Source organism: Mustela lutreola, chromosome 13 (genome assembly GCF_030435805.1).
Source record: "Mustela lutreola isolate mMusLut2 chromosome 13, mMusLut2.pri, whole genome shotgun sequence".
Taxonomy (NCBI): Eukaryota; Metazoa; Chordata; class Mammalia; order Carnivora; family Mustelidae; genus Mustela; species Mustela lutreola.
The window spans coordinates 76,046,108-76,070,749 of NC_081302.1; the positions used below are offsets into that span (position 1 = coordinate 76,046,108).

The 24,642-nt window shown below is 34.7% G+C and overlaps 1 protein-coding gene across 6 annotated transcripts in view; it reads right to left on the reverse strand.

Moving 5' to 3' along the window:
- The window catches only part of PAN3 (poly(A) specific ribonuclease subunit PAN3), a 137,822-nt gene that overhangs the window by 35,768 nt on the left and 77,412 nt on the right, over positions 1-24,642 (reverse strand). For 4 of the 6 annotated variants that reach the window (XM_059144579.1, XM_059144577.1, XM_059144575.1 and 1 more), the window contains 3 exons: positions 2,870-3,117; positions 1,684-1,740; positions 255-359 (listed from right to left, as the gene is read on the reverse strand). In XM_059144579.1, the coding sequence (XP_059000562.1) occupies positions 255-359; positions 1,684-1,740; positions 2,870-3,117 (410 nt within the window). The remainder of the gene's footprint in view (positions 1-254; positions 360-1,683; positions 1,741-2,869; positions 3,118-24,642) is intronic. The other 2 variants (XM_059144578.1, XM_059144576.1) reach the window with 1 other exon arrangement.

A 24,642-nucleotide genomic window follows, 5' to 3' on the forward strand; every position in this document is an offset into this window, starting at 1 on the left:
AGGAAGTATAAAAAGGTGTCCCATTTAAACAGCTTGTCTGTTTTATGTCTCAATACATACTTGCAATTTTCTTGAATAACAGGTTTCCTTAAATAAACAAATCAATGAGAACTCATAAATTCTAAATTCTATCTACTTTAGTACAGCATATTTGATTAAGTTGTATGATTTGAAAAGAGCTTTGTTCTTTCCCCAGTTGTTTGCTAAAGCACAACAGACATGAAGTATTTCCACCAGGGACTCTGAAAGCATACCTGTCGGAGTTCATCAGCCATGAAGAAGGAAGGTGCATTTGCTTTTGGTTGCATATAAGCAACATGAGGTGCAGTTGGAGGATAAATATGATAGTTTGGAAATACCTAAAAAGGTAGGGAGGCGGGAAATGTAATGACCAATTGTTCTCAACTGATAAGCTTTATCATTGTTTTGATAAAGTTTTAATCTTTAAATGACAGTGATAGATAAAATGAATACATTTTAATGATAATGAATTAAACACCTCAGAAGAGCTGTTATTACTATACTTTTTGAATGAACTCACTTTAAAAATAATCTCATAATGTAATAATGAATATAAAAATCTAACGAGAAAGAAAACATTTCTTCGATTACAGTAAAATTTAACTTCCAATGAGAAGCCAAAACTGCTCTTTGGAAGAAAAGTTATAGTTTGTAAATATTTTTTAAGCAGTTGAAAGAGAGGATGAAAGCAGATATTCAAAGTGTTTGGATTCAGTCAAATAATGAGGTAACATTGCCCTGGCTCACCAAAGAACCACCCCCTTGACGGGCTTTTTGTGGCCAACCTAAACAAACCGTTGTGTACATACTGGCTAAATGCTTCTCCCATCTAAGTACTAACCAGGCCCGACCCTGCTTAGCTTCTGGGATCAGACAAGATCAGGCGTGTTCAGGGTGGTATGGCCATAGACCAGGCTAAACACCTCAAACTGCAACCGTAAAAGGACTAGCTGACTTACTCTGGGTCTGGGTTTGCAGCTTAGGTGAACAGAAGGGAGCAACAATCTACTTAAATACTTTCTGGGCAAACTACAGCCAAGTTACTAAATCTTCCAGCTTCTCGGAACTGAACTCTTCCCACCCCTTGCTTCTTCTCTTTTCCTATGCCTCTCCTTCCTCTTCACTGGTCCCTGACACAAAATCGAGGTACATTCTAAACTATCTTCTCTTTCTTCATTTTACAAGCTGAAACACTCCCCCACCCCACCCCGCCCTTTGAAAAATGAATTCAGCTGATTTCTGCTGCCCTCAGATGATTACTCTTGGCTCTGAATCTCAATCAGGAAGTGGTTTCGCAATACCTGTAAGGTTTCCTTTGACCTTTATCTGTAGGGAGAATAATACCTCCTTTTTCTTGCCTTGGTTTTCTTACACCAGATAGCACAGTTTGGCTTAACCACCTCAGGTTTACCATGAGCATATTTTTAAGAGTGGTCTGAAGGGTAAAAACATCATAAAAATGTGCCATATATAATCTCTACAAAAACAGTTGAGACAGTTTTGTGACAAAAGAACCTCTTTATAGATTAAATTTTCTCTTTCTACAAATATGATAAAATATAATAAAAATGTAAATAATTACAAAATATAATAAACCCCCAAAAAAGGTAAAACATTGATGGAATTCTTACTTGAAAGAACCAAGGAAAGTCTCTACTCTACCTCAATTATTTGACCTTCTGTTCGGCAAGCTGTTCTGTGATAATTTTTGAAAGATCTCTGACCAAAAACAAAACAAAACAGAACAAAACTATTAGCTATTTATTAGTTTTTAAAAAGCATTTTACATAATTTACAAGTACTTCTATAAAAGTTTTAACATTTATTTCTCATAAGGAGGTCAGGTATTATTATCCCCACTTACAACTGGGGAAATGGGCTCAGAGGTTCTAAGATTCATGAGTCATGAAACAATGGCAGGACTGAGACTCTTAAAAAATATAAAAGAACTTTGTCATCTTTCCATTCAAATTGCCTTTTAGTAAAATATTAATCAAAATAAACCATTAACTTAACTTGTGAGATCAAAATCTTACTAAAATCCAAATACACTTTTCATTTAAAATTGATGAAACTATCATCTGAAATTATGTCAAATGTCTACAATTTAGATCAGCTCTTATGTTTTCATGGAATTTGCCTTTCTAACTCACAAGATTTTCAACTACTACTACTTCTTTTACTGTATTAATTAAAAAACAATTTTTGAACACAGACATAGTAATTAAGCTAAAAGGTACGATTTGTGGAACATGACGACATTTCCCGCTCTGCCCTTTCCCTCCTCCCTCGTTAGTTCTTTCCTCACCCATGATCAGGGGCCTCCCCTGGCTTTCCCCCCTCCTTACCAAAAACCCATTTTAGAGACCTCTTATCACTACGGGTCCTCCACTATCCAGAATCACTGCCTCATCTGAAGCAAGAGTTGATCATGAGTTTGTTTTCAGTAACTAGGATAAGAAACCATCTACTTTCTCTGACTTCTTACTAGAAGTAAAACCACCTATAACTATAAACAAGTGTAGCAAACCTCAGCTCTAGATAGCACAAGTATAAGGTAACCCCATGAACAAAACATGCCATGAAGTACTGAATGAGAGCTTGAATATAATTTCATTTGTGATTAAAACCAGATTTGTCCAAAACTGGAATTATTATTACTGCAGAAACAGTTTACTTTGAAGAGATAAGGAGAGATTAGAATTATCGTCTAAGTTAGAAAATCAAATACTCACTTTTTCACATCACAATAAAAAGATACAAGAGGGGGTAAACCTCCTCATTAATCTCATTAATAAGAAGAAACTGTTGTAAGAGTACTATCACTTCTCCTTTAATGTAGACATACCATTCCACTCAAAGGTGCTGGGGTTGTGTCTGTATAGAAGTAAGTCGTCCCACCAACAGTTTCCTTTTGGATCACCTGACCAGAAGATGGAGTCTGAGAAACAGGATTATTAACAGGTGTAGAGGCACTAGAAGGCACCATGTAATTTGCTGGATTTGGAGTGTGACTTCTTCTTCTAGGAGCAGGAGAAGTATGTGGAGTGATCTTGGGAGAATGAAGAGGGGAAGATCCAGCAGACAGGGACATTCCTGAAGAAGATATAAAAATGTTTCTTAGGGAGCAAAAATTGGTTTTAAAGAAACACATCTGGAAAATTAAAATGCAAACATTCATTTGGAAGAAACATCATCTTTAGCAAATTCAAGGGCAAAAATAAAAGCCATAATTTTATCTTGGTTTGTTTTAGAGAAAGCTTTGATGAAAGCAAATGTAAAGATGTTTCTTTTTTCAAAGATAGACATTTTCAAATAAACTAGGAAATTTATTGCAAGAATAGTCTCCTCCATATCAAGGTTTACATGAGAAACTTCAACAGTAAGAATCATTAGTAATTTGACAAATTAATTTAATGGAAAAATGAGAAATAACAAACTGGGACTCTTGAAAGCCTTTTTAAAAGCCTTTCTTTCATAAAGGACCCAATTCCCTTTTTGTGAAGAATTATTTAAAGCTATGGCTATTAACAATACAAACAACATGTTACCCTAAAGTACTATAGTATTAAAAACCAAACTATTTAAGGAGTTTTACTAGACTTCTTTTGGCCAAATACAATTAACAGAATGGTTTGAAAAAGCAGAACGACTAAGTCTAGTCTTAGCTGAAATACATGACAGCTTATACATTACATTTTTTAATCAAGCAATATACTGTTCTGATGCCTTTTATCTTTAACTCTAAGTAGGCATATACTAAAACAAACAAAAATTTCTGCAGATGCATACTTTCTAAAATTAGGCCAACTGATGCCACTAGATTCTAACAAAAGTTTTATTCAAACGCAACTAGTAAGAAACCATTCTTGGTAAGGCATCCACTATTAATGATTCTAAGGTGAAGAAAGGGAAAGGATAATTGTCAGTAACCCTTCAGGAGATTCCAAGCTAGCTGAGAAAACAAGACCAGGTCACATGTAAAGACAAAAAATGACTTACAAAAACACTCAAATATAAATTAATATACTGCAAACTACATGCATAAATGCAGATGAAATGCAAATTAATTAAAACCAGGTAGGTTAATCAAAGGCTTAATGGAGGTGATCAGTTCTGAGCAGAGATTGAAAGGGGTTTCTAGAGCTACAGTTACACTTTCTGAAAAACTCGGCTTATCCACAAACTGTTTTCTGGCCATTTGGGGAATGACTAAAACCCACACTTTTAGAGTAACGTGCCATCTCACAATGCAAGGAAAAAGTTGACCAAAATGCCTCTGGTCAGAGAAATATAATTAACAGGGACATGAATTTCAATGTTGAGGCATTCATTAAACACCAACATTGTTTTTTGGAAAGATGTAGCTGGACAAAACTAAAGTGAGAACTGAGATTAACACTAACTTTACTCTAAACAGCTCTTTGCACTTTTTAAGAGCCTTAACTTAATTATTTTGTCTGGTTTTCTGAGCAACTAAATGAGTTGGGCAGGTGATGCCGGTCAAGTTACAAGCACCATAGTAGAGATTAGAATTCAGACATCAAGAGGTTTTGATTTGACCGGTGACATTTGTGCAAATTCAACAGCAAAGCCAGGACTCAAACCCAAGTCTCCAAACTCCAAACATAACACTCCTACTGCTATAACACAATGTCTACTGCACTGACATTAAAATAGGCCAGGCATTCTCAAGTACGTCTTAAATGTGTCTGACAGACTTTAAAAATCTAAACCACTTTTCAAAAAATCATTATTTATAAGGAAGCCAGGCTACTAAATTAAGATATAAGCTTATTTAAAAAAAAAAAAAAAACTGTCCAGAGTTCTATTCTTCTAACTCTATATTATACATTTAATTGAAGAATAATCCAAAAAGCAAAAATTGAATTATTTAACTATTTTCAAAAGATAAATACTCCCCACTTACCTAATGTGAAATGCATTTAAGATAGTTTTCCTAAAGCTAGTGTCCAAGTCTTTCCAAGACAAAACTGGCCAAGTCACCAAAGATGAATAAATTTGTTTACCACCTTTAAACTTAAAGTAACAGCAATAAATAATAGCTACCAATTCTTGAGCACTTTCCACGTGGCGGACCCTAATAAAAGTACTTCATATACAACAGTCTATGTAATCCTCACAACAACCCTGTGAGGTAGGTATATAGTATTCACCTCACTGTGAAGAAAAAAGGTTTTAAATGTATTGTAAGGACGAATCTAGGTTATTAAACCAAAGAACCAAGACTCAACTCAGGTCTGTTTGACTCCAAAGCCTGTGCTCTTAGCCAATATGCTATCCAGTCGCCCAGTTCCTAAGTCTTGTACTAGGAAAGCCGAAAGGGGATCCATTGCCCACGGTAGTAGCCAGTACTCAGTTTGTGACTACGTGAGCCACACAGGGTGGAGGAGGTGCAGCATGGGGTGCAGGGAAAGACTCTGACATCAAAGTAGGTGTGCAAGTGAGACAAAAGGTAGACTCTCTCTTTAAGGCTGAATACGTGGCAAAAGATTTACCAAAAACAATCTGGTCAGTTAAGAAGGAAATTCAAGTATAGTAGAATTTTTAAGTAGTAAAGTAAAAGCTCTCTCTTAAGACTTTGTAATTTTGTAGCTATTCTAATAGAATGTTACAGCACTGAAATCTGAGTTCATATATCTGAGCTGAGGCGGATTACAGTTATTTAAATACATTCAAAATGAAACATGTACAATATTAAGCATCACCACTCATAGGGGCAACAGACTATTTAAATGTATAGGAAGCTAAAAATGAAATTAACCCCTAACTTAGCAAAACATCAAACCCAGTCACAGAAGGCTCAGCTTTGTGTCACCAGAATATTTTACAAACATGTTAAAGAACTGAGTAAAAAATGCACACATCTGCTCAAAGAGAGGTATTCTGTACCTAACTACTGTGAAGACAATGGGCACAACATAGTTAATGTCAACTGCCTAGATACAATACTAACTTACCCACAGCACAAAGAAGTAGAACAATATTATAGAAATGAGTAGTCAAAAATAAATAAGAATTAAAATGAACAGATTTGGTTTTATCTCTCTCACATGTAAATACTCCTTTATAAGTTCTATCTTTCCTTATACTAGGGATAAGTGCTACTTGTGATTATTACAACACTAACACCCTGCTCTTCACTGGTATTCAACCACCAGAACACTAAAGCAAATACAGTAACCACTGAGGATACTGTACCATAAGAGACAATCTGGAAGAATGAAAATCTGTATTTAAAAAATGATTCAGAAATATTTCATTTTTGTATTCATTTTTTGTGTTAGTTTTTGTAGTTTACTCTTAGAATGACATTTTGGTGACATCAGATACCAAAACTACACTATAATTTATTAGGTGAATATGCAAACTGTGAGACCTAAATCATATATGTTAAGTTAACTGCTTTAGAACATTTAAAACAATCTTCTCTTAAATGTATCCTAATTCAAATAAAAGTGAGGAAACAGTAAAGAGATGCTCCCTGGAGGAGTTAACCAGAGGAATTAACAAAATGTAAGAAATTATATTAAAAAAAACCTCAAGGCTAATATATAGAGACAAAGTTATCAGTGTTTTTGGATGACATGATTCTATACATGAAGAACCCAAGAAAACTAACAAAAAGACTCTTGTAATAATGACAGAATTCATTAAAGCAAATGGTTACAATATTAATATATGCTAAATGAACAGCATTCCCAAATACAAGCAACCAGTTAGGGCAATACTGTTTCTAGGGAATGTGAGAGACTAAGGTAACATGATACCCTCCGCTCAACCCCCATCAATGCTGTGAACAGATGGAACTACAAGATATAATATGACCCAAATTTAAAATATAGCTCAGGTAAAAAAGAACAACAACAAAAAAATTCCAAGAGTAAGAAATGTTTAAAAAATTTGGAATTATGAGGTTATACTGTGGGCAGTTTGAGAAAAAACCTAGGCTTTGAGACTTTAATGCCCACATGAGAATATGAAACATGGCCTTCAGCCCATAACACATGGGGAATGGAATTCTAATTCAGTGTGAAGCCAAGAAGTCTGGAATAGCTGCCACATCAGTGAATGTAGAATGAGAAAACGTCTTTCTACCTACTGGTGCATAGGGGCAAAAAGTAAGCTTGCTTGTGGAAGAGAGATGGAGGAAAGGTGGCGGCTGGGGTTGTATCGAGAGAGAAGAACCCGGTGCCTGTATTATGTACAGGTATAGGGGGAAAAATTACCAGAAGACATGGTATAGGCATCCCAGTGAGAAATTAATATAAAGCTTAAACTGCATTGGACACTTGCACGAAGCAAACACTAACTGTTCTGATGAATGCTTCTACAACTCAGAACACACAAAAACTCGATCTCTCCCCAGAAAAACAATCCCACTTTTTAAAAGAACTCCCAAAATAAGAGTCAGCATACACAATATACTTGAGAATTAATACTCCGAGAAAAAGGAATCTCAGAAAACAGAACGCTGTAAAAGACATAAAACTTAAATGATTAAAGACATGAGAGAAATGACAAACATCATGAAAAACAGAATATTTGTTCTTCTGAAACAGAACTAGACTCTTTAAGAGTGAAAAACAATCACTGAAATTAAAGGGAAAATTCAATAATGGGCTAGTATGCAGAATATATAAAGAACTCTTATCATTCAACAATAAAAACAAATTTTAAAACAGGCAAAGGATGTGAATAAACATTTTCCAAAGAAGATATACAAATGGGAAATAAGCATATAAAACAAGCTCAACATCGTTAGTCATTAGAAACATAGAAATCACAACCACAAAACCACCTCATACCACTAGAATACAATCAGAAACAAGGACAGTAACAAATATTAGCAAGCAAATGGAAAAACTGAAATCCTCGTGCATCGCTGATGGGAATGTAAAATGATGCAGTCACTTTGGAAAACAGTCTGACAGTTCTTCAAATTGTTCAGCATAGTTATCCTATAATCCAAAAACTCTACTCCTAAGTATGTTACCCAAGAGAACTGAAAGCATATGTTTAAATGCACACTTGTACCTACATGTTCATAGCAGCACTATGGATTATAGTAAAAAAATACAAACAACTCAAATGTCTATCAACTGATAAATGTGTAACTAAAATCTGATCCATCCATACAATGGAATGTTATTCACCCATGATAAGATGGGGGAAATCTGGCTATGTGCTATAACATAGATGAAGCCTGAAAACATTAAGTGAAAGCAGCCAGACATGAAAGGCCATTTATTATATGATTCTATTTATATGAAATGTCCAGAACAGGCAAATCTTTTATAAAGACATAAGTCAATTAGTGCTTTCCAAGGACTGGAGATAGAGAAAATGGGGAGTCACTACTACTGGGTATGAAGTTTCCTTTTAGGGTGAAGAAATGTGGAATTAGACGGTGATGATGGCTACACAGTTGTGAATATGTTAGCATACTCACCAGTTAGTATACTCTGAAATGGTGAATTTCATGATTTGGGGGTTTTAACTCAACCAACAAATAATAAAAATATTGGGCTTAACTAGAAATATTGAGCTTATATTAAGAAGAGATTAAAACTCTACTAACAGAAACAAAAAGTGACTCAAACAAAAGGAAATAAATACTCGTACTTACTTGTTTTAAACATTTCAATTCTACCCTTAACTAATGCTAGTTCAATATAATACCAATAGAATTTTTTATAATTAGGCAAACCAATTATAATTAACTGAAAAAATAAACATTAAGAATAGTCAGGAAAATTACTAAAGAAAATTAAGCAGAGTAGAACAAAAGTAAAAGAAGAAAAAGTATGATATAAGACCAGAAGATAGTAAAAAGTGATAAAAGCTACATTAATTAAAAAAAAAAAGCTACAGTGATAAAAATGTTTGATAAAGAGTTACATAAATAGTGGGTCCATACAGAATGGGCACAGAACTTGACCTCAAATACGTATGAAGAAGTAAGATAAAGGTGGCATTTCAAACTTTAGTGGAATAGAGGACAGTAGTCAGATATGACCATTTACTGCTGGCACTAAATGATACAATAAATACAGATATAAGCAAAGCTAATTATTTAGAAAAAAAAAAAGATATAAGCAAACTGACCCTTTCATTCATTTTACCTACATAAATTTCAAATAAATATTCAGACTGAATAGTTAAGAGTTCAAGAAGAAAAGTACCTCAAAGAATATTTTAAAACACACCATGTTATGAAGACACAAAATGAAAAAAACCAAAAGAAAATGTTAATTTAACTTCTTCAAAAATAAATTTCCAACACGGCAAAAAATGGCTAATCTGCTTAGTATAGTTCTTAAAATCATTAAGACAACAGAAAGCAATTAAAAGCAAAAGGAAAAATTACACTACTAGTCATTTTGTGGACAAGAAAATTAAATGCCTCAAATATAAAAAAGGATGCAGTTATTCACTGACAAAGAGATGCAATTTAAGACCAGCATTACCACTGGCCTCCTTCACAGACTGGCACAGATTAAAAAAAAGTTTATTTTAACAATTATTAAAAAGGTGGGTAGCATATAAACTGTCACACACTTGTAGTATCAGTTATTACAATCTCTTGGAAATCAATTTGGCAATACCCATCAACTAAGACTTTTTAATTGACAGGATAATGGTAAACAATTAAAAGCCATAAAATGAAAAATAAAAGCTGGGAACTCCACAAAAGTGGGTATTTTTGTTTTGCTCATCTTTTAGACCCACAGGAGTCACTGAATAAATGCTTCACAAAAAAGAGCTCAGGTTACTTTTAAATCCCTACTAGGAAAAAACAAAAAGTAATTATTTTTTTCTTTCAGAAAGGTTATAAAAAAGATGTCCTCTCAAATACAGATGCAGCTGAGATGCCAAGAGTAAAGATCTCCCTAAATGTGAAACATCAGAAACATTCCTTTTAAAATCAAGACCATGACAAAAAAATGCCAATTATGACTATTTCTAAATAATACCACACAAATGCCTTAGGCAATACAACAAAATGATAGAAGAAAGGTTGCAAAGGAAAAAAATAAAACTATCATAATTTGCACACATACAAGAATCTATAAAATATTAGAAATATAAAAGTAATCAACATACAAAGGTCAATCCCATTATCTACACACTAGATACTTAGAAAAACTTTATTTTTTAAAGACACCAATTATAATGCCAACAAATACTATGAAGTGTTTCAGAAGCTCCAACAAAATATATTTAAGACCCGAAACACAGAAAATTACATAACTCTGTAGAAAGACCTGGAAAAAAGGAAAAGAATAGATAGTCCATGTTCACAGATACAAAGATGTAATGATGATGATTCTCTTCATCTAAAGATTCAATGCAATGAAGACACCATGCTGCCTCATGTATCCACAAGTCTCCCAAGCTCCTTCCTCCTCTGGGAGGTTAATCAACAACCTTCCTGGCCAACACCAAATTCTCTAAACCCCGTCCTTACGGTCAATTCCAAATCATCCTTCTAAAAAGTCTTCTCACTCTATAAAATATTTTCTCAATACCCATATATTAAAATTATTCCCATCATTTTGGATTTTATATTTTGCAGCAGGTACCACACATTTTAAATTGTCTCTTTGTAGTAAAGAACCATATACTTTAATCCTCTCTGTATTCCTAACTATACTTTGTTATAGTTGTCAGCACACAAGCAATCTGTTAAAAATAAATAAATATAGAGGTGAAAGTTTCCTCTTTTTAACATCAACAACCAAGATGCTAAATAGAGCAACAGCCATGACCAGGTAATGGAGAATGCCATCACCAGAATTACCTGAGTATAACAAGAAGGTGTGAAGAAAAAAATCAATGTGTATGCTATCAAGATGTTGACCATTGCTATTTAAAAGCAAACGTGAAACAAGCCAAACACTGTTATGAAAGAAAGAGAGGAATTTGCAAGAATTTGGAGTGAAGGACACTGTTCTTAAAAGAACAGTTTGATTATTCCAGCATTACTCTTTCCAGGTTAATGTAGCTTGCATAAACTTGGCTTACACTAATAATTTTAACGAAGTTCCAATAACCAAATTAAATCCCCAATAATAAATTGTCATGTATGACTATACTTAAGAGAACAGTTTAAATAAGAAATTATCAAAATGCATCTCATACTGAACAGATGGAACTTAAATTGAAGAAAAATAGAAGCAGCACTATCTTCCCAGCAACAGAGTCAATATTTGGTGCCTCATCCAAGAGAAAATCATACTAAGGAATTCATGTGATAAAACCCAGTTGGTACAAAAGTTACTACTAAAATTACATATCTTAATTTACTCATTTTTTAAATGAAATTCCCCAATAACACCACCCTCCTAAAATAAACTGATACACAGTTACAATCCAAAACACAGGCACTAAGTTTTTACTCCTAAACTCTAACAGGGTCTTAAACATAGCAACAATGCGTTCTTTTCTTCGACTTTGCTGATGATTTAAAGGACGGGTATAAAAGGTCAACTCCACAGTAAAGTTCAGAAAACTTCCCCTGACTTGCTCTTTCAGTGCTTAAGACACAAACTTTAATCTTAGTTCATTTCTATCACTAACTGTTCTTAGCAGAAAGAGAAAGTGAGTTTCAGTATTTTATTGTAATCATTTTAACAATTAAAAGTTTGGATATCACAGAGTTATTTACAATTTGATTATCTGCAATTTGCAATCTGCCAAACAAATTATTTGAAATTTGCAACTGACAAATAAATCCCCAAGATACTCTAGGTAACTCTACTGTATGCAGGACAGACTTCTACTGAATAGAACCTCTTGAAATAAAATGTTAAGATTTACAGAATAACATGAGAAATGGACTAAACTCTCCATGTAATAATTACTGTATAAATAAAACTGCTTTAAAATATAATCAATCCTTAGAGTTTCTCCATAAATTTAGTAACAAAGATCCTTGGCTGGGGGGTCCTCAGGACCACCACCCCCCCCATGTTTAGAAATTCACCAGAACGCAAGGGATTCAGCTTATAGTTGCACTCATGAAGATTTGTCACAGCAATGTAACAAGCATACACGTCCATTTTCTCAAGGGAAAAACACACAGGTAGAGCCCAGAGGAATTCATGTGTAGGTTTCCTTAGGCTCTCCTCCTCTCATGAGGGTTCACACAGCTCACTAATCCTCCAGTAACACGTGTACAATACATGTGGTGTGCAGCATAAACCTAGCTGTTTACATAAAGAATCAAGGAACAGTAAACCACCCTCACAGGTTACGGAACAACAGGAACACTCCTTAACTCCAAGTTCCCGGACATCAGCCAAAGGCCAACCTTGCAAGCAGGCTTTTTCAAAGACAAGAATCTTTAGCCTGCTATGTTAGCTCACTTCTGCACAGACACCTTGAATTGCATCCAGTATAGTCACCACTGTTTCATAATTTTGCTCTACAGTAAAGTGAATATTGTTACAGAAAAATCTAAGGGCAAATGTTTTGTTTTTCCCATCTAAACACATGCCTCAGGGAAGGAACAGAAGAAAAAAAGTAAACCTTAAGATAGGGCAGTGAATTTCACTACTTTTTATCTACACACCTTTAGGAAAGATTACATATACTAGTGACATATACTCCATGGCTAGGAAATACAGCAAAGAAAAATTAAATGCAGTTCATATAAAAAGGAGCTGAGCCTATGTGCTTCCTCAGCTCCTATCTCTAAGTATTTGACCTATTTAAATATACACACTAAATGTTATGGCTTATACTAAGATTTAGCTACTAACACTAAATAGAAAAGACTTTTTTACTATCAATAGTTAGGTTGTATTTCTTAGCTTCTAGCATACAAAAACTGTAGAAGCTATTCAAAAAGTTTACTTACTTAAACATTAGAAAATTATGAAAGAAAACTTTATACTTAGTAAATAACTGCTGGATTCTGAGGAATCCTACAGAGGATCATCTAGGCTATGATTTGGCATATGCATCATAAAAGTAGCTGCTTTCAGTTTCAGTAGCTTAAAAACTATTCACAACCTTTAACTCAGAAATTCTAGTTCTAGAAAGTATCCTAAGAAATCACCCTAAATCCTGAACGATATTTATAGTTAAGATAAATGTATATATAGATATTCATAGTTAAGATAAATGTATATATAGATATGAGAACATACACATATGCTTTTTTTTTTTTTAGATTTTATTTACTTATTTGGCAGAGAGAGACACAGTGAGAGAGGAAACACAAGCAGGAGGAGAGAGAGGGAGAAGCAGGCTTCCCGCCAACCAAGTAGCGAGCCCAATGCAGCGCTTGATCCTAGGACCCTGGGATCATGACCTGAGCTGAAGCCAGACCCTTAACGACTGAGCTACCCAGGCACCCGATATGCTGCTTTTAAAAAGATAACACTATGATTCAATTTTTTAATAGATAAAATAACTTTTTAAAAACCAAAGGCAATTTGAAGGTTAGAGAAAATATTCTCAATCAACTAAAGTCTATTAAGATGCTAAGAATGATTTTAGGGGAAAACAGCTCATTGTAAGTGATGCATTATAATATGAAGTAAAAATTTTTCTCATGACATAGTTATTTGATCCAGTTAGGAAATATAGAAAAGCTATTTAAATAATTAATAACATTACCTAAAATAAAATCAATTTCTTGTAAGTTTACACTCTGAATAACCTTGAGCATAAGCTTGTTTGATAAAATATTAAAGTCATCATCATCTATATTGCCTTATAATAAAACAGAGAAATCTAAAAATCCTAAATTTAGAAAAATCCTTAGTCAATATTTTTGTTTCATGATAATCACCCCACTTAGTGACCCTTAAAGTCCTAATTATCTTTTTAAAAATAATTAAGAATCTATTTAATTATCTACTAAAGAGAATTAAGAATCTACTTCATGAACTTACCAATAATCTGAAGAAAATATTTTATAATTTGCATATATTTTATAATTTCCAATTTTTAAGCCAGAAGTAAATTAAGTTTTTTTTCTCTTTTTACAAATCAGACAGTTGGGGCCCAGTGATTTGTTCACTCATAGAAATTTAGTGATCATACAAAACTAGAATCTAGGCCACTTGAGTGTTAATACAGCTCGAGTGCTGTTGAATTTGACCTAAATTTAAATCCTTAATGACTATATAAAAGTAACATACCTAGAAGGAAAAGTTATAGTATAAAGAGAAAACTTGGTTAAGGGCAGAAATGGCAAGTTTTTTCAAGTCAAATATAAAATATTAAAGGAGGGGAGAATGGTGCAACCAATTAAAAACAATGATCTGTTAATAAGTTTCTGGAATTCTACATAAGTCTCAAAATGATACCATCAGTCCTAAAGGTTTAGGTACTATGAAAAGAAATATGTGACTATGAAGCCATGTATACCTGCCAAGACAAGAGTGATTCAGAAGGCCCTTGAATTTAAAAATTATGGAAGAATCAGAGATTCTAAAGAATCCTAGCAATATGGATGTCTAGGTTATTTTATTTATTAAAGATTTTTAAAATTTATATATCTAGTGACATTAGTTTTTCTCCCCCTCAAAAGTTATTATTAAATTGATAGGATGCATTTTATAATAGATGGCACCTGAGAATCCAGGAAAATATGGTAAATCTAGATTATGGTTTTGCATAATTTTCTGCCAAACAAGGGGACTGAGAGCAAGATTCTTCAAGATCTTGCCATCAAGTAAGAAAGTCTATTTTAATTTGGAAACATTTTACTATACTGTTAAGCCACAAACTGAGGTAAGAAAACTTTCAAATAAACATACAACTGAGATAACAATCATACAGGCATGTGTGTATTTTAAATATGGATCTAATCCTCAAACAGATTGTACAAAATAAAACAAACCAGCACCCAAAAAGCAAAAGAATTAGGAAGTAATAGCTAAGATAATAGGCTTTACTTCTTTCCCAATAATAATTTCATCATCCCATCATATTATCAAAACTGGCTAAAAATGTTCGTAAAAGTACCAGGTTTAAGGTCAAAATAACCACGCAACCAATGAATCTATGTATAAAAGCTCATTATCTACAGCCCAATTTTCCAAACTCTGACATGACAGATTATCATTTGCACTTCTAGCCTGAACAATAAAAAATACTTAGTAGTGAAATAAAATACTGACTAGGTAAAATTCCCATTATTTTATATATTCTAAATCATGCTAACTTTCAAATGACTAAAATAAATATATTTGCAATCCTAAACCACAGGATTATGTGTGTTACCCACAGATGTACTTTTGGCCAAAATATTCCCTATGACAAGCCATACCCTATTTTTAAAGGTCCCCAAAAAGACAGTCCACAGTATTCCTGAATAATTTACGATGGCCTAGAATATTAGGATAAATACTTGCTTTCTACAGTTTAAATCCCTCACTGTTTCAGATTTTAAAATCCATTTATTTAAACATAATTATTCTCATTTCCTCAAAGATTGATACTAAAAAATACTGTACTTTTCAAGGCAAAAATTGGTAATTATCAAAAGCATATCACAGTATTAACCACAAGCCAAAATGTAAATTATTCACAGATCTAGTAAATACACACTAATCAAATTAAGTTCAATTTAGTCCTAGAAGTTTCACACCAAAAATGCAAACTACCTTTGCAAAGATGAAACAACCCAAATGCCAAAAGGTTTACTTGAAAGAAATGTTTACAACCCCATGTGAAAAAAGGGTACTTGGATTCAGCAAAATCCTATGCTGACCTTGTGAGGGTGTACTAATTCTTGCTGGCAACAAATAGCAGTAAAATTTCTATACTTTAAAGAATTGTTCCATGAAGTGTGACAAAATGAAAACGGAGTCAATAAGGATATTCATGTTAATTGCCAGAACTGATTCCTTCACAAACCCTGTTTTCACAACAGCAACCCCTTTTGATTAGGGGAATTAAAAGTTGCTGAACTCAACAATCCCTTCAGTTAAACCAACAGACCCCTCATAGAGCTGTCCAACGCTGCCCAAACTATCCATCCTTTAGTCGGATCAGTCAGTTTCATGAATTGTAGGATTTATCTTCAAGTCCAGTGCTGACTCAGAGGGTAGCTTGTTCCCTAGAGAAAACAACCAACAAAAATCAGAACAGCTACTGCTCATAAGCTCTTTCAACACCCAAGTGGAAAGGACAACTTACTGGGTCCAAAAAATAGTTCAACTTCCTTTCAACTAGAGAAATAGCCAATAAACAGAAGGCAGCTATGTGCCATAGGTCTTGGTTAAAGCTTTCACTCAGTTACAGCAAAGAAATGTTAAATAAATTAAAAAGCTTATATGAAAAGCTATCACACAAACTATATGGTTTCTCACTCAAGAAGAAATTTACAGGGAATATAAATGAAAAGTATTCCAAGGGCCAAAGCTGTTGTTTTGTTTTTATCTTTGAGAGCTGAGTTTTATGTGCATGCACACTCATTCGTGCAAGAAACAGAGAGTGAAGTGGGTGAAAATTAAATGTCGCCACCCAGAAGTAGTCTCCATGTCATAGGGTAGCTACACTTAACACCATACATAAAAAAACTAGTGAAGTGTTACATAATCCCTTAAATCCAAGATCTTCATTCATTAGTTAGAAAAAATACTCTGAATCAAAAGATAAAAAGAGTAACGTGTTCTGTTAGGACTTGGCAATAGTAGGTTGCCTTCCCTATTATTTCTAAAACCAAAAAATCAACATGCACAGCCTTTGAGCTTTGAGATATACCACAACAGAAGTAGGGGGCCTTTCCACTTCAGGAGTTAGGGATTTTGTCTACTATATCATGCTATTAGGGAAAAGGGAAGCAAAATACTCAGTAAGAAAGGCAACTAGGGATCTCAAGCTAATTTCAGAACACAGAAATGTCATTTTGTCCTTTCACATGAATTAGATTAAAAGATTTTCATAAAACAAATACATTACTCAAGACTGTCTCCAAAAAGAATCATGAAGGTGACCAATACAACTAGAATCATGAAGGTGACCAATATAACTTTTCATTTTTAAAAAATTTATTAATTCTATTATTTATTCATTCAAGTGTGGGAAAATTCTAATCAAAATCTTTCCCTTGTCATTTTCAAGTTGTAATTAGAAAATTCTTGATTCTCAACTAAGAATCTCTGTGCCTGACCTCAGATTTATGGAAGATAAAACTAGCAGAACCAATACCCTGCCTTGAAAACTGTACTCAGTTGCATCAAAGCATCTGACTGACACTTTGGTCAGGGGTTTCTGCTTCGGTGTGGCCTTAAAGTCTTACTGACTCCTCACATTCCCAGCCTTTGTCAGAGAAAGAGTTGAGCCCTAATGTGCTAAGACACATACTGCACATTACTAGAGAGTAACTCAAATCACTGTCTGTATTCTGTGGTTCAGAGGAAGAATGCAGTTCAGAAAAGCTCCAACGCTCCCAGTTTCCTTCATATGTACCGGTAAGTTCCTTCTTACTGAAAAATAGGCCTTGTGGGCCAGTGGTTTTCAAACTTTATCAGGTAAAACCCTAGGCTTCCAGAGTAACTTCAGGGTTGTGTAAATTTCTTGATCTGAAATTCTTTTATCTATTTTTTCAATATTTATTAAATCAGTAATAAAAATCACATATGCAGGTCCAAACAGTATGCATTCATTTTTAGCATACTAGAGATTATCACCAACATACTCAGTTTGTATCAGATTACAATATTTTCATGGACATCCCAGAATAAAGCCTCTCTCTTCCTGTCACCGCGCACGCTCTCTCTTTCTCTATATATATATATGGATTTTTTGTTAGGAAGGTAGACTCTGGAGAAATCCTTATTTAAATGCACAGGTACTTACACAAAATTGAACAAATAAGTGTACAACGTACACATGTGAATTGTGATTCTCATATTATATGATAGAAAATATAGAAAAGGAGACTGAGTAACAAAGAGTAGTTATTATCCTTTAGCCACCAATTTCAATCTATTGTGTCCAACAAACCACACAGACTTGTTATTGTCACTGAATAACTTTATGAATAAGTTTTTAAAATCTAACCCTGTAATACCAGTTTTAGCGACTTTATATAAATTTAGATTTGGAGATTATATATCATCTCCACAAGCATTCTGCTGCTTTGAAAACCAGTGTTCTAAACTCTAATTAAGGCTTGGGATTCCTGGTTCACAGGTCCTCTAGGGGCTGAAATGGTAATTAAGTCTAGTTTCTAATGCCTGCTGAGTGGGAAGTGCCTGCTACCTGTACTCTAAATCACCTTACCAGTCTTCCCTCCTACTAGCCTCCTCTCCCCACATTCTCACGGCTCTCAAAACACAGTATGCCAAACTCTGGAGTGTTAATGGCAATCAAAACTGGTAAAGATTTTAAGAGGGGGTACTAGATACTTTAAATATAGGAAGGAAATAAATATAGGAGGAAAAGGTATCTCAGTGCCATTTTTCATTAATTTTTCCAAGTTTCTATCCAATCTAACCTTTTCCACTTGCCTAGCAATTTTATTTTTTTAAGATTTTATTTTTAAGTACTCTCTACTCCCAATATGGGCTCCAACTCATGGCCCTGAGATCAAGGGCCACATGTTCTACTGACTGAGCCAGTCAGGCACACTTGCCTAGCAATTTTAATCTTAAAATGAAATCCCACTCTTCTGATATAACAGAGATGAAATATCATACCACATGCATCACACAAATAGTAGACTTCAGATATTTCTTTGAAAAGATAAGTGAAAAAGAAATTCTATATAACAAAAGCAGTGACTAAAAGCCTAAGGTGGAGAAACAGAATTATCCATAGGAGCTAATGATAGTCCTTTAAATTGTCACATGGAATCACTGCACGCTAGTACCCACCCACAGCTTGTTTTAAAAAAACAAAACAGAGGCATCTGGGTGGCTCAGTCAGTTAAGCATCTGGATTTGACTCAAGTCATGATCCCAGGGTTGTGGGATCCATCTCCTTTTCAGGCTCCTTGCTCAGTGAAGAGCCTGCTTCTCTCTCTCCCTCTGCCTCTCTCCCTGCTTGTGGACTCTCACTTCCTCTCACTCACTCCCACTCTCTCTCTAATAAATAAAATCTTTTAAAAAACAACAACGACAAAGTGCAACTGGTTAAAACAAAAGCAAAACAACACCCTGCCCTAACCTAGCTTCTCTAAGGAAACTCCATGGACTTCCTCACCATCAGCACTTAGGGGAGTAACAGTGCCTGTTCTAACAGAAGCCTGCTTCAAGCCTATGCTTCGGTACCACATCTGAGATTTTCTTCACATCTGTTCAATCTTTTTACCTAACTATTAGGTTGAATTACTTTTTGAAAGTTCACTAACTGAGTAAGAGCATTCTAGATTATGGTACTCAACGGGTTGAAACAAACTAACAAACAAACAAAACCCAACCAACTTCACAGATTCTCAACGGTGTTTAAAATTTAAAGAAATCCTTTCTACCCTTTAAAACCCATCTCCAGTATTTCCTTTTCCATGAACCTTTCTGGCCTGGACATCCTCATTCAAATCAGTTAAAACCTCACTTTTCTCAAAATTTTCTGGCATTCTGAACTTTTTTTCTCTTTATAAGTAAAAGGGCAGATATCAGAATCTCCTGGGGTGCCCAAGTGGCCCAGTTGGTTGAGTGTCTGCCTTCAGACCAGGTCATGATCTCAGAGTCCCAGGATCGAGCCCTATGTCGGGCTTCTTGCTCTGTGGAAAGCCTGCTTCTCCCCTGTTTCTTGTTTCTTGTTGCTCCCCCCACTTGTGTTCTCTATCTCAAATAAATAAAATCTTAAAAAAAAAAAAAAAAAAAAAGAATCTCCTACGAAATCTTTAAAAATACAAAGGACATTGCTCCAATTGTCTAGTTAGATCAGTAGATCTTAGATGGGGCAGGGAAGGCTGTATTTTAGAAGCACCAAAGATTGATCTGTAACTATATGGAAGCTTACGGGAACCACTGCATTAGATCAGGCACTGAACAAGGTTCCAGGAATTCAAGAAATAAGACCCAGTCCCCATCTCATGAAGTTCACACTCTATCATAAATAAAGCCCACTAAAGTGCTCAAAAAAGATTTTTAAAGATTTTATTTGTTTATTTGACAGACAGAGATCACAAGTAGACAGAGAGGCAGGCAGACAGAGAGAGAGGGAAGCAGGCTCCCTGCTGAGCAGAGAGCCCAATGCAGGACTCGATCCCAGGATCCTGGGATCATGACCTGAGCCGTGGGCAGCAGCTTAACCCACTGAGCCACCCAGGTGCCCCAAAGTGCTCAGAATTTTCTAATTTAAAAATTTACTCTAGGGCTCCATGTGAGATCACAATAATGGATAAAATATTAAAAATGCCTTCAGAAGAAGCATTTTTTTTTTAAGATTTTGTTTATTTATTTGACAGACAGAGATCACAAGCAGCCAGAGAGGCAGGAAGAGAGAGAAGAGGAAGCAGGCTCCCCACCGAGCAGAGAGCCCGATGTGGGGCTCGATCCCAGGACCCCGAGATTATGACCTGAGCCAAAGGCAGAGGCCCACCCCACTGAGCCACCCAGGCACCCCCAGAAGAAGCATTTGGCTTTAGTAGAGAAAACATATATAAATAGGCAAAAATATATATATATTTTTTAAAGATTTATTTATTTTAGAGAGAGCGAGAGAAAACGTGTGCAAATGAGCAGGGAGAGGGGCAGCAAGAGAGTGAGAGAAAGAATCTCAAGCCAACTCCCGGCTGAGCATGGAGCCCAACGCAAGGCTCAATCTCATTACTCTGAGATCCTGACCTGAGCTAAAATTAAGGGGACACTTAACTGGCTCAGCCACCCAGGTGCCCCAAAACATAGACAAATTTAAAAAAATAAATTATGATATACTTAAGCACTACAGCAGCACAGAGAAGAATGACCAGAGAGGTAGAAATGGCTTTGAGGAAAGAAAATGAGGCATTTGACCTTAATCAATGAAAAACAGGCAAGATCTCAAGAAACCGAAGAGCCTTCCAGGAAAAGTAAGGTCAAAGCAAAGGCACAGAGATTGAGGTGGGGGGGCGGGAGCTGACCAAGTTCAAATACATATTCTCAAATAGAATGTATACTTTTTAACAGAGTAGATCCTCCATGAGGTAAAGTAAAAGGGATGAGGCTTACTTAATCAGAAAAGAAAGCAGTAATCTTTAAACAATTAGCTTCAATTGTTTTAATTCATTTTTTGTAATTGTTTTAATTCTAAAAATATTTCACTTAGCATCTAACCACAGTTTCCACTACAAGGGACTTCATATTCCAATGGGCATAAAGAAGACCAATCATTCTAAATTAAACAAAAAAAAAACTTCAAATTGTAGTAAGTTCTGACAAGGAAATAAAAAGAACCACCTGAGGAAAATAATGGTGGGAAATGTCCTTTAAATTAGTCAAGGACTTTTCCTTTGTGGCATTTTAGCTGACACCTAAGAGAGGGAAAGACCTAGTCACAAAAAGAACAGGTGGAGCAACATATGCCAAGAGCATGAGCCAAAAACGGGCTGGACCTATCTGAGGAAGGCCAGCACGGCTGTAACTGAATATACAATGCGGAGGGAAGAGGAGAAGGGTAAGATTTAGACAAGTATACAATACATGAATTATGTAAGCCATAGTAAGGAGCTTGGATTTTATTCTACTAACAATTAGAAGGCCATGACCTCATTTATATTTAAGATTACTTTTGCCTTTAAATGGGAAATGAACTTCAGGGGTAAACCAATTAGTCTATCATGGCTAGGACCAGGGGCAGTGTATGTTAATGTATGTTAGAGATATCATATGCAAACTGAATTGACTAGATTACTCATTAACTCACTGTGGATAGTGAGGGAAGAGAGCAAAGATGAATCTTAAGTATCTCATTCAAGCATCTTTCAGAGGGTGATGATGGGTTTACCCAACTTCATAAAAGCCCTGATAAGAAAAAGCCTTAAATCCACAATTGGAATGCAGAATAATTAATAAATCCTGAAATGAAGTAAGGACTATTCTTCTAGAGTAATTAAGAGATTTTTAAACAGCTTAGCTAGCTTAAGTGGGAAATAAAGCTGGGGAAATGAATTAAACAGTTTAGGATACTTGCTACCTATAATTTTTTTTATAATGTATATAATTCACGTGCATACCCACAACAGCTCCATCATACTCATATCAAAATTCCAAAAATGAAAAATTTAGGACAACACAGTAATATTTTCTTTTAATTATAAATATATGTAACTGAAAGTATCTGAGGGAGGGAAAAGTCCTGCTCTGCCCCACTGTAAGAAGAGGAGTGCTTCTCCACTGTCTCTAACCCCTTAAAGTACTGGTTCTAGGAATGGACATTGGAATTGCCAGATCAGCTGTCTAAAAACAGACATGTGCAGAACTGGGGGGAAAGGGAGGATCTGGGTGAGAGATTGGAATGGTGGGTTTAGGGTGGGTCTTGGTCATAAATTTTTTTAAAAACAGCCTGGAAAATGTTGACATACATCCTCAGTTAATCTTTAAAAGATTAACACTAATCCAAGCTAATTTTCACATAGTTTTAATTAGTAGTTTTTCTATTATCAATGGCTGAGGCCATGAAGTAAATCCATTACAGTCAGAAATATTTTTATGAACATAAGCAACAGCTCTTTGTTTTACTGTATATTAGTCATAAAAGTCAAAATTATTGAAATAACAAAACAAAAGGATTAATTTACACAATTATGTTTAAAATAGACCTTTCCCCTTTTGGGGGGTGGAAAGCAGGTGTCATATTTCCTACTGACTGTAGTTTGAATATAGTAAAAACTTTAAAATAAAACCAAGTCCCAACATCTCCTTAAGTTTCTCCAAGCAATTCCCCCATGTGGGTTACTAGTTATGTCCTGTGAATACAGGCACATACAAAAATATCTCCAAAAGTTAAGTAGGAGAACCAAAACCCCTAAACGTCAATTTATCAAAATTTTAAAAATTGGAAATGTGTTATTTATTTTACCAAGTTTTTTTTTTAAAAGGTTTATTTATTTATTTGACAGAGAGAGGGGGGCGGGGGGGGGAGGTGGGGAACAGACTTCCCGCTGAGCAGAGAGCCCGATGTGGGGCTCAATCCCAGGCCCCTGGGATCATGACCCAAGTTGAAGGCAGAGGCTTAACCCACTGAGCCCCCCAGGCACCCCTATTTTATCAAGTTTTAATGCAACAGAATTATAAATTACTTTTCATTAGATGAAAGTTTTAAGTTACAAATATATTCCTTTATTAAATACAGATGGAAAATTTGAGAGCTCTCTCATCAGGGAGATTAGTAAATAAGAAAAACTATAAAACTGATTTTTGCCAGTGAAATGATGAGAATGAGATGAGAAGCTTCTTCACTTCTACCCGAGACAGCTCTCAAACTTCCACAAGGAATAGATAAAATGTGCAATACACGAAATTAATTTGCAACATAAAAAACTGCACACAAGCCACACAATATATCTTTCCTCCAAGAGAAAGAAGTCACAACTCCAAGAATAAAACAGTCATAATTTCCAAAATATTAGGAAACCATGCAATTGAGCAAATCACAAAAATCCCTACTTCTCTATAGAAGAGATGAAAATGCATAACCAAATTTAAATAATAATACTGTGCTAAGTAATAAATGAATAAAATGGAATATAAGCATTTAACACAAAATAAACACATAGAACTGTAAATAAGACAAGCAAAGAAAACTCTATCCTGTTTACAATGTCTTTTATTCAAACTGTTTTAAGATTTCATCATTAATAATTTAGGTAGGTAAGATTACTAAGAGAACTTCTCCCATTGTTTTTGTTTCAGAATTACTAAAAGCAACCACCCAAAATTACTGTCTATAATTCTTCCAATTACACCAATATATCTGTTTTTGTTTGAAATTACTGGTTTTAAATTCCCATTTTCTAGTTTAAAAACATGCATTCTGGGTATCTGTTAACCTTTTCAAATGGGAAAAAAATAATAAGAAGAAAAAAATAGTACTCTAATCTGAAAATACAGGTAAACGTTTTGTACTGGGCCTAACCTAAAAACTCATTCCATAAAAAGGATAGGGAATATGTACACTCACAGACCATATTTAATAGAGACATGATTTTACCTTAGAACTTACATATAAATTGCTTTCCTGAAAGATTACAGCTTTCATCCAAAGGGAGCATTTTGAACAGTTTTGTGGCTAAAGGTTATTCATGACAAAAGTTGAATTAAATTATAAAAAATAAACACCTTACCTGAAAACTTAATCTGATTCTTAATACATATATGATCAAAATTTGTGGATATGTTTTTTTATGGAAATTAAATTCTCTTTTTTTTTTTTTTTTTTTATTTTATTTTTTTTTTTTTTAAAGATTTTTATTTATTTATTTGACAGAGAGAAATCACAAGTAGGCAGAGAGAGAGAGAGGAGGAAGCAGGCTCCCTGCTGAGCAGAGAGCCCGATGCGGGACTCGATCCCAGGACCCTGAGATCATGACCTGAGCCGAAGGCAGCGGCTTAACCCACTGAGCCACCCAGGCGCCCTGGAAATTAAATTCTCAATGAAGTATGTATTTCATTGATTTTTTTTTTTAATTGAAGGTAGTAGAGCTTC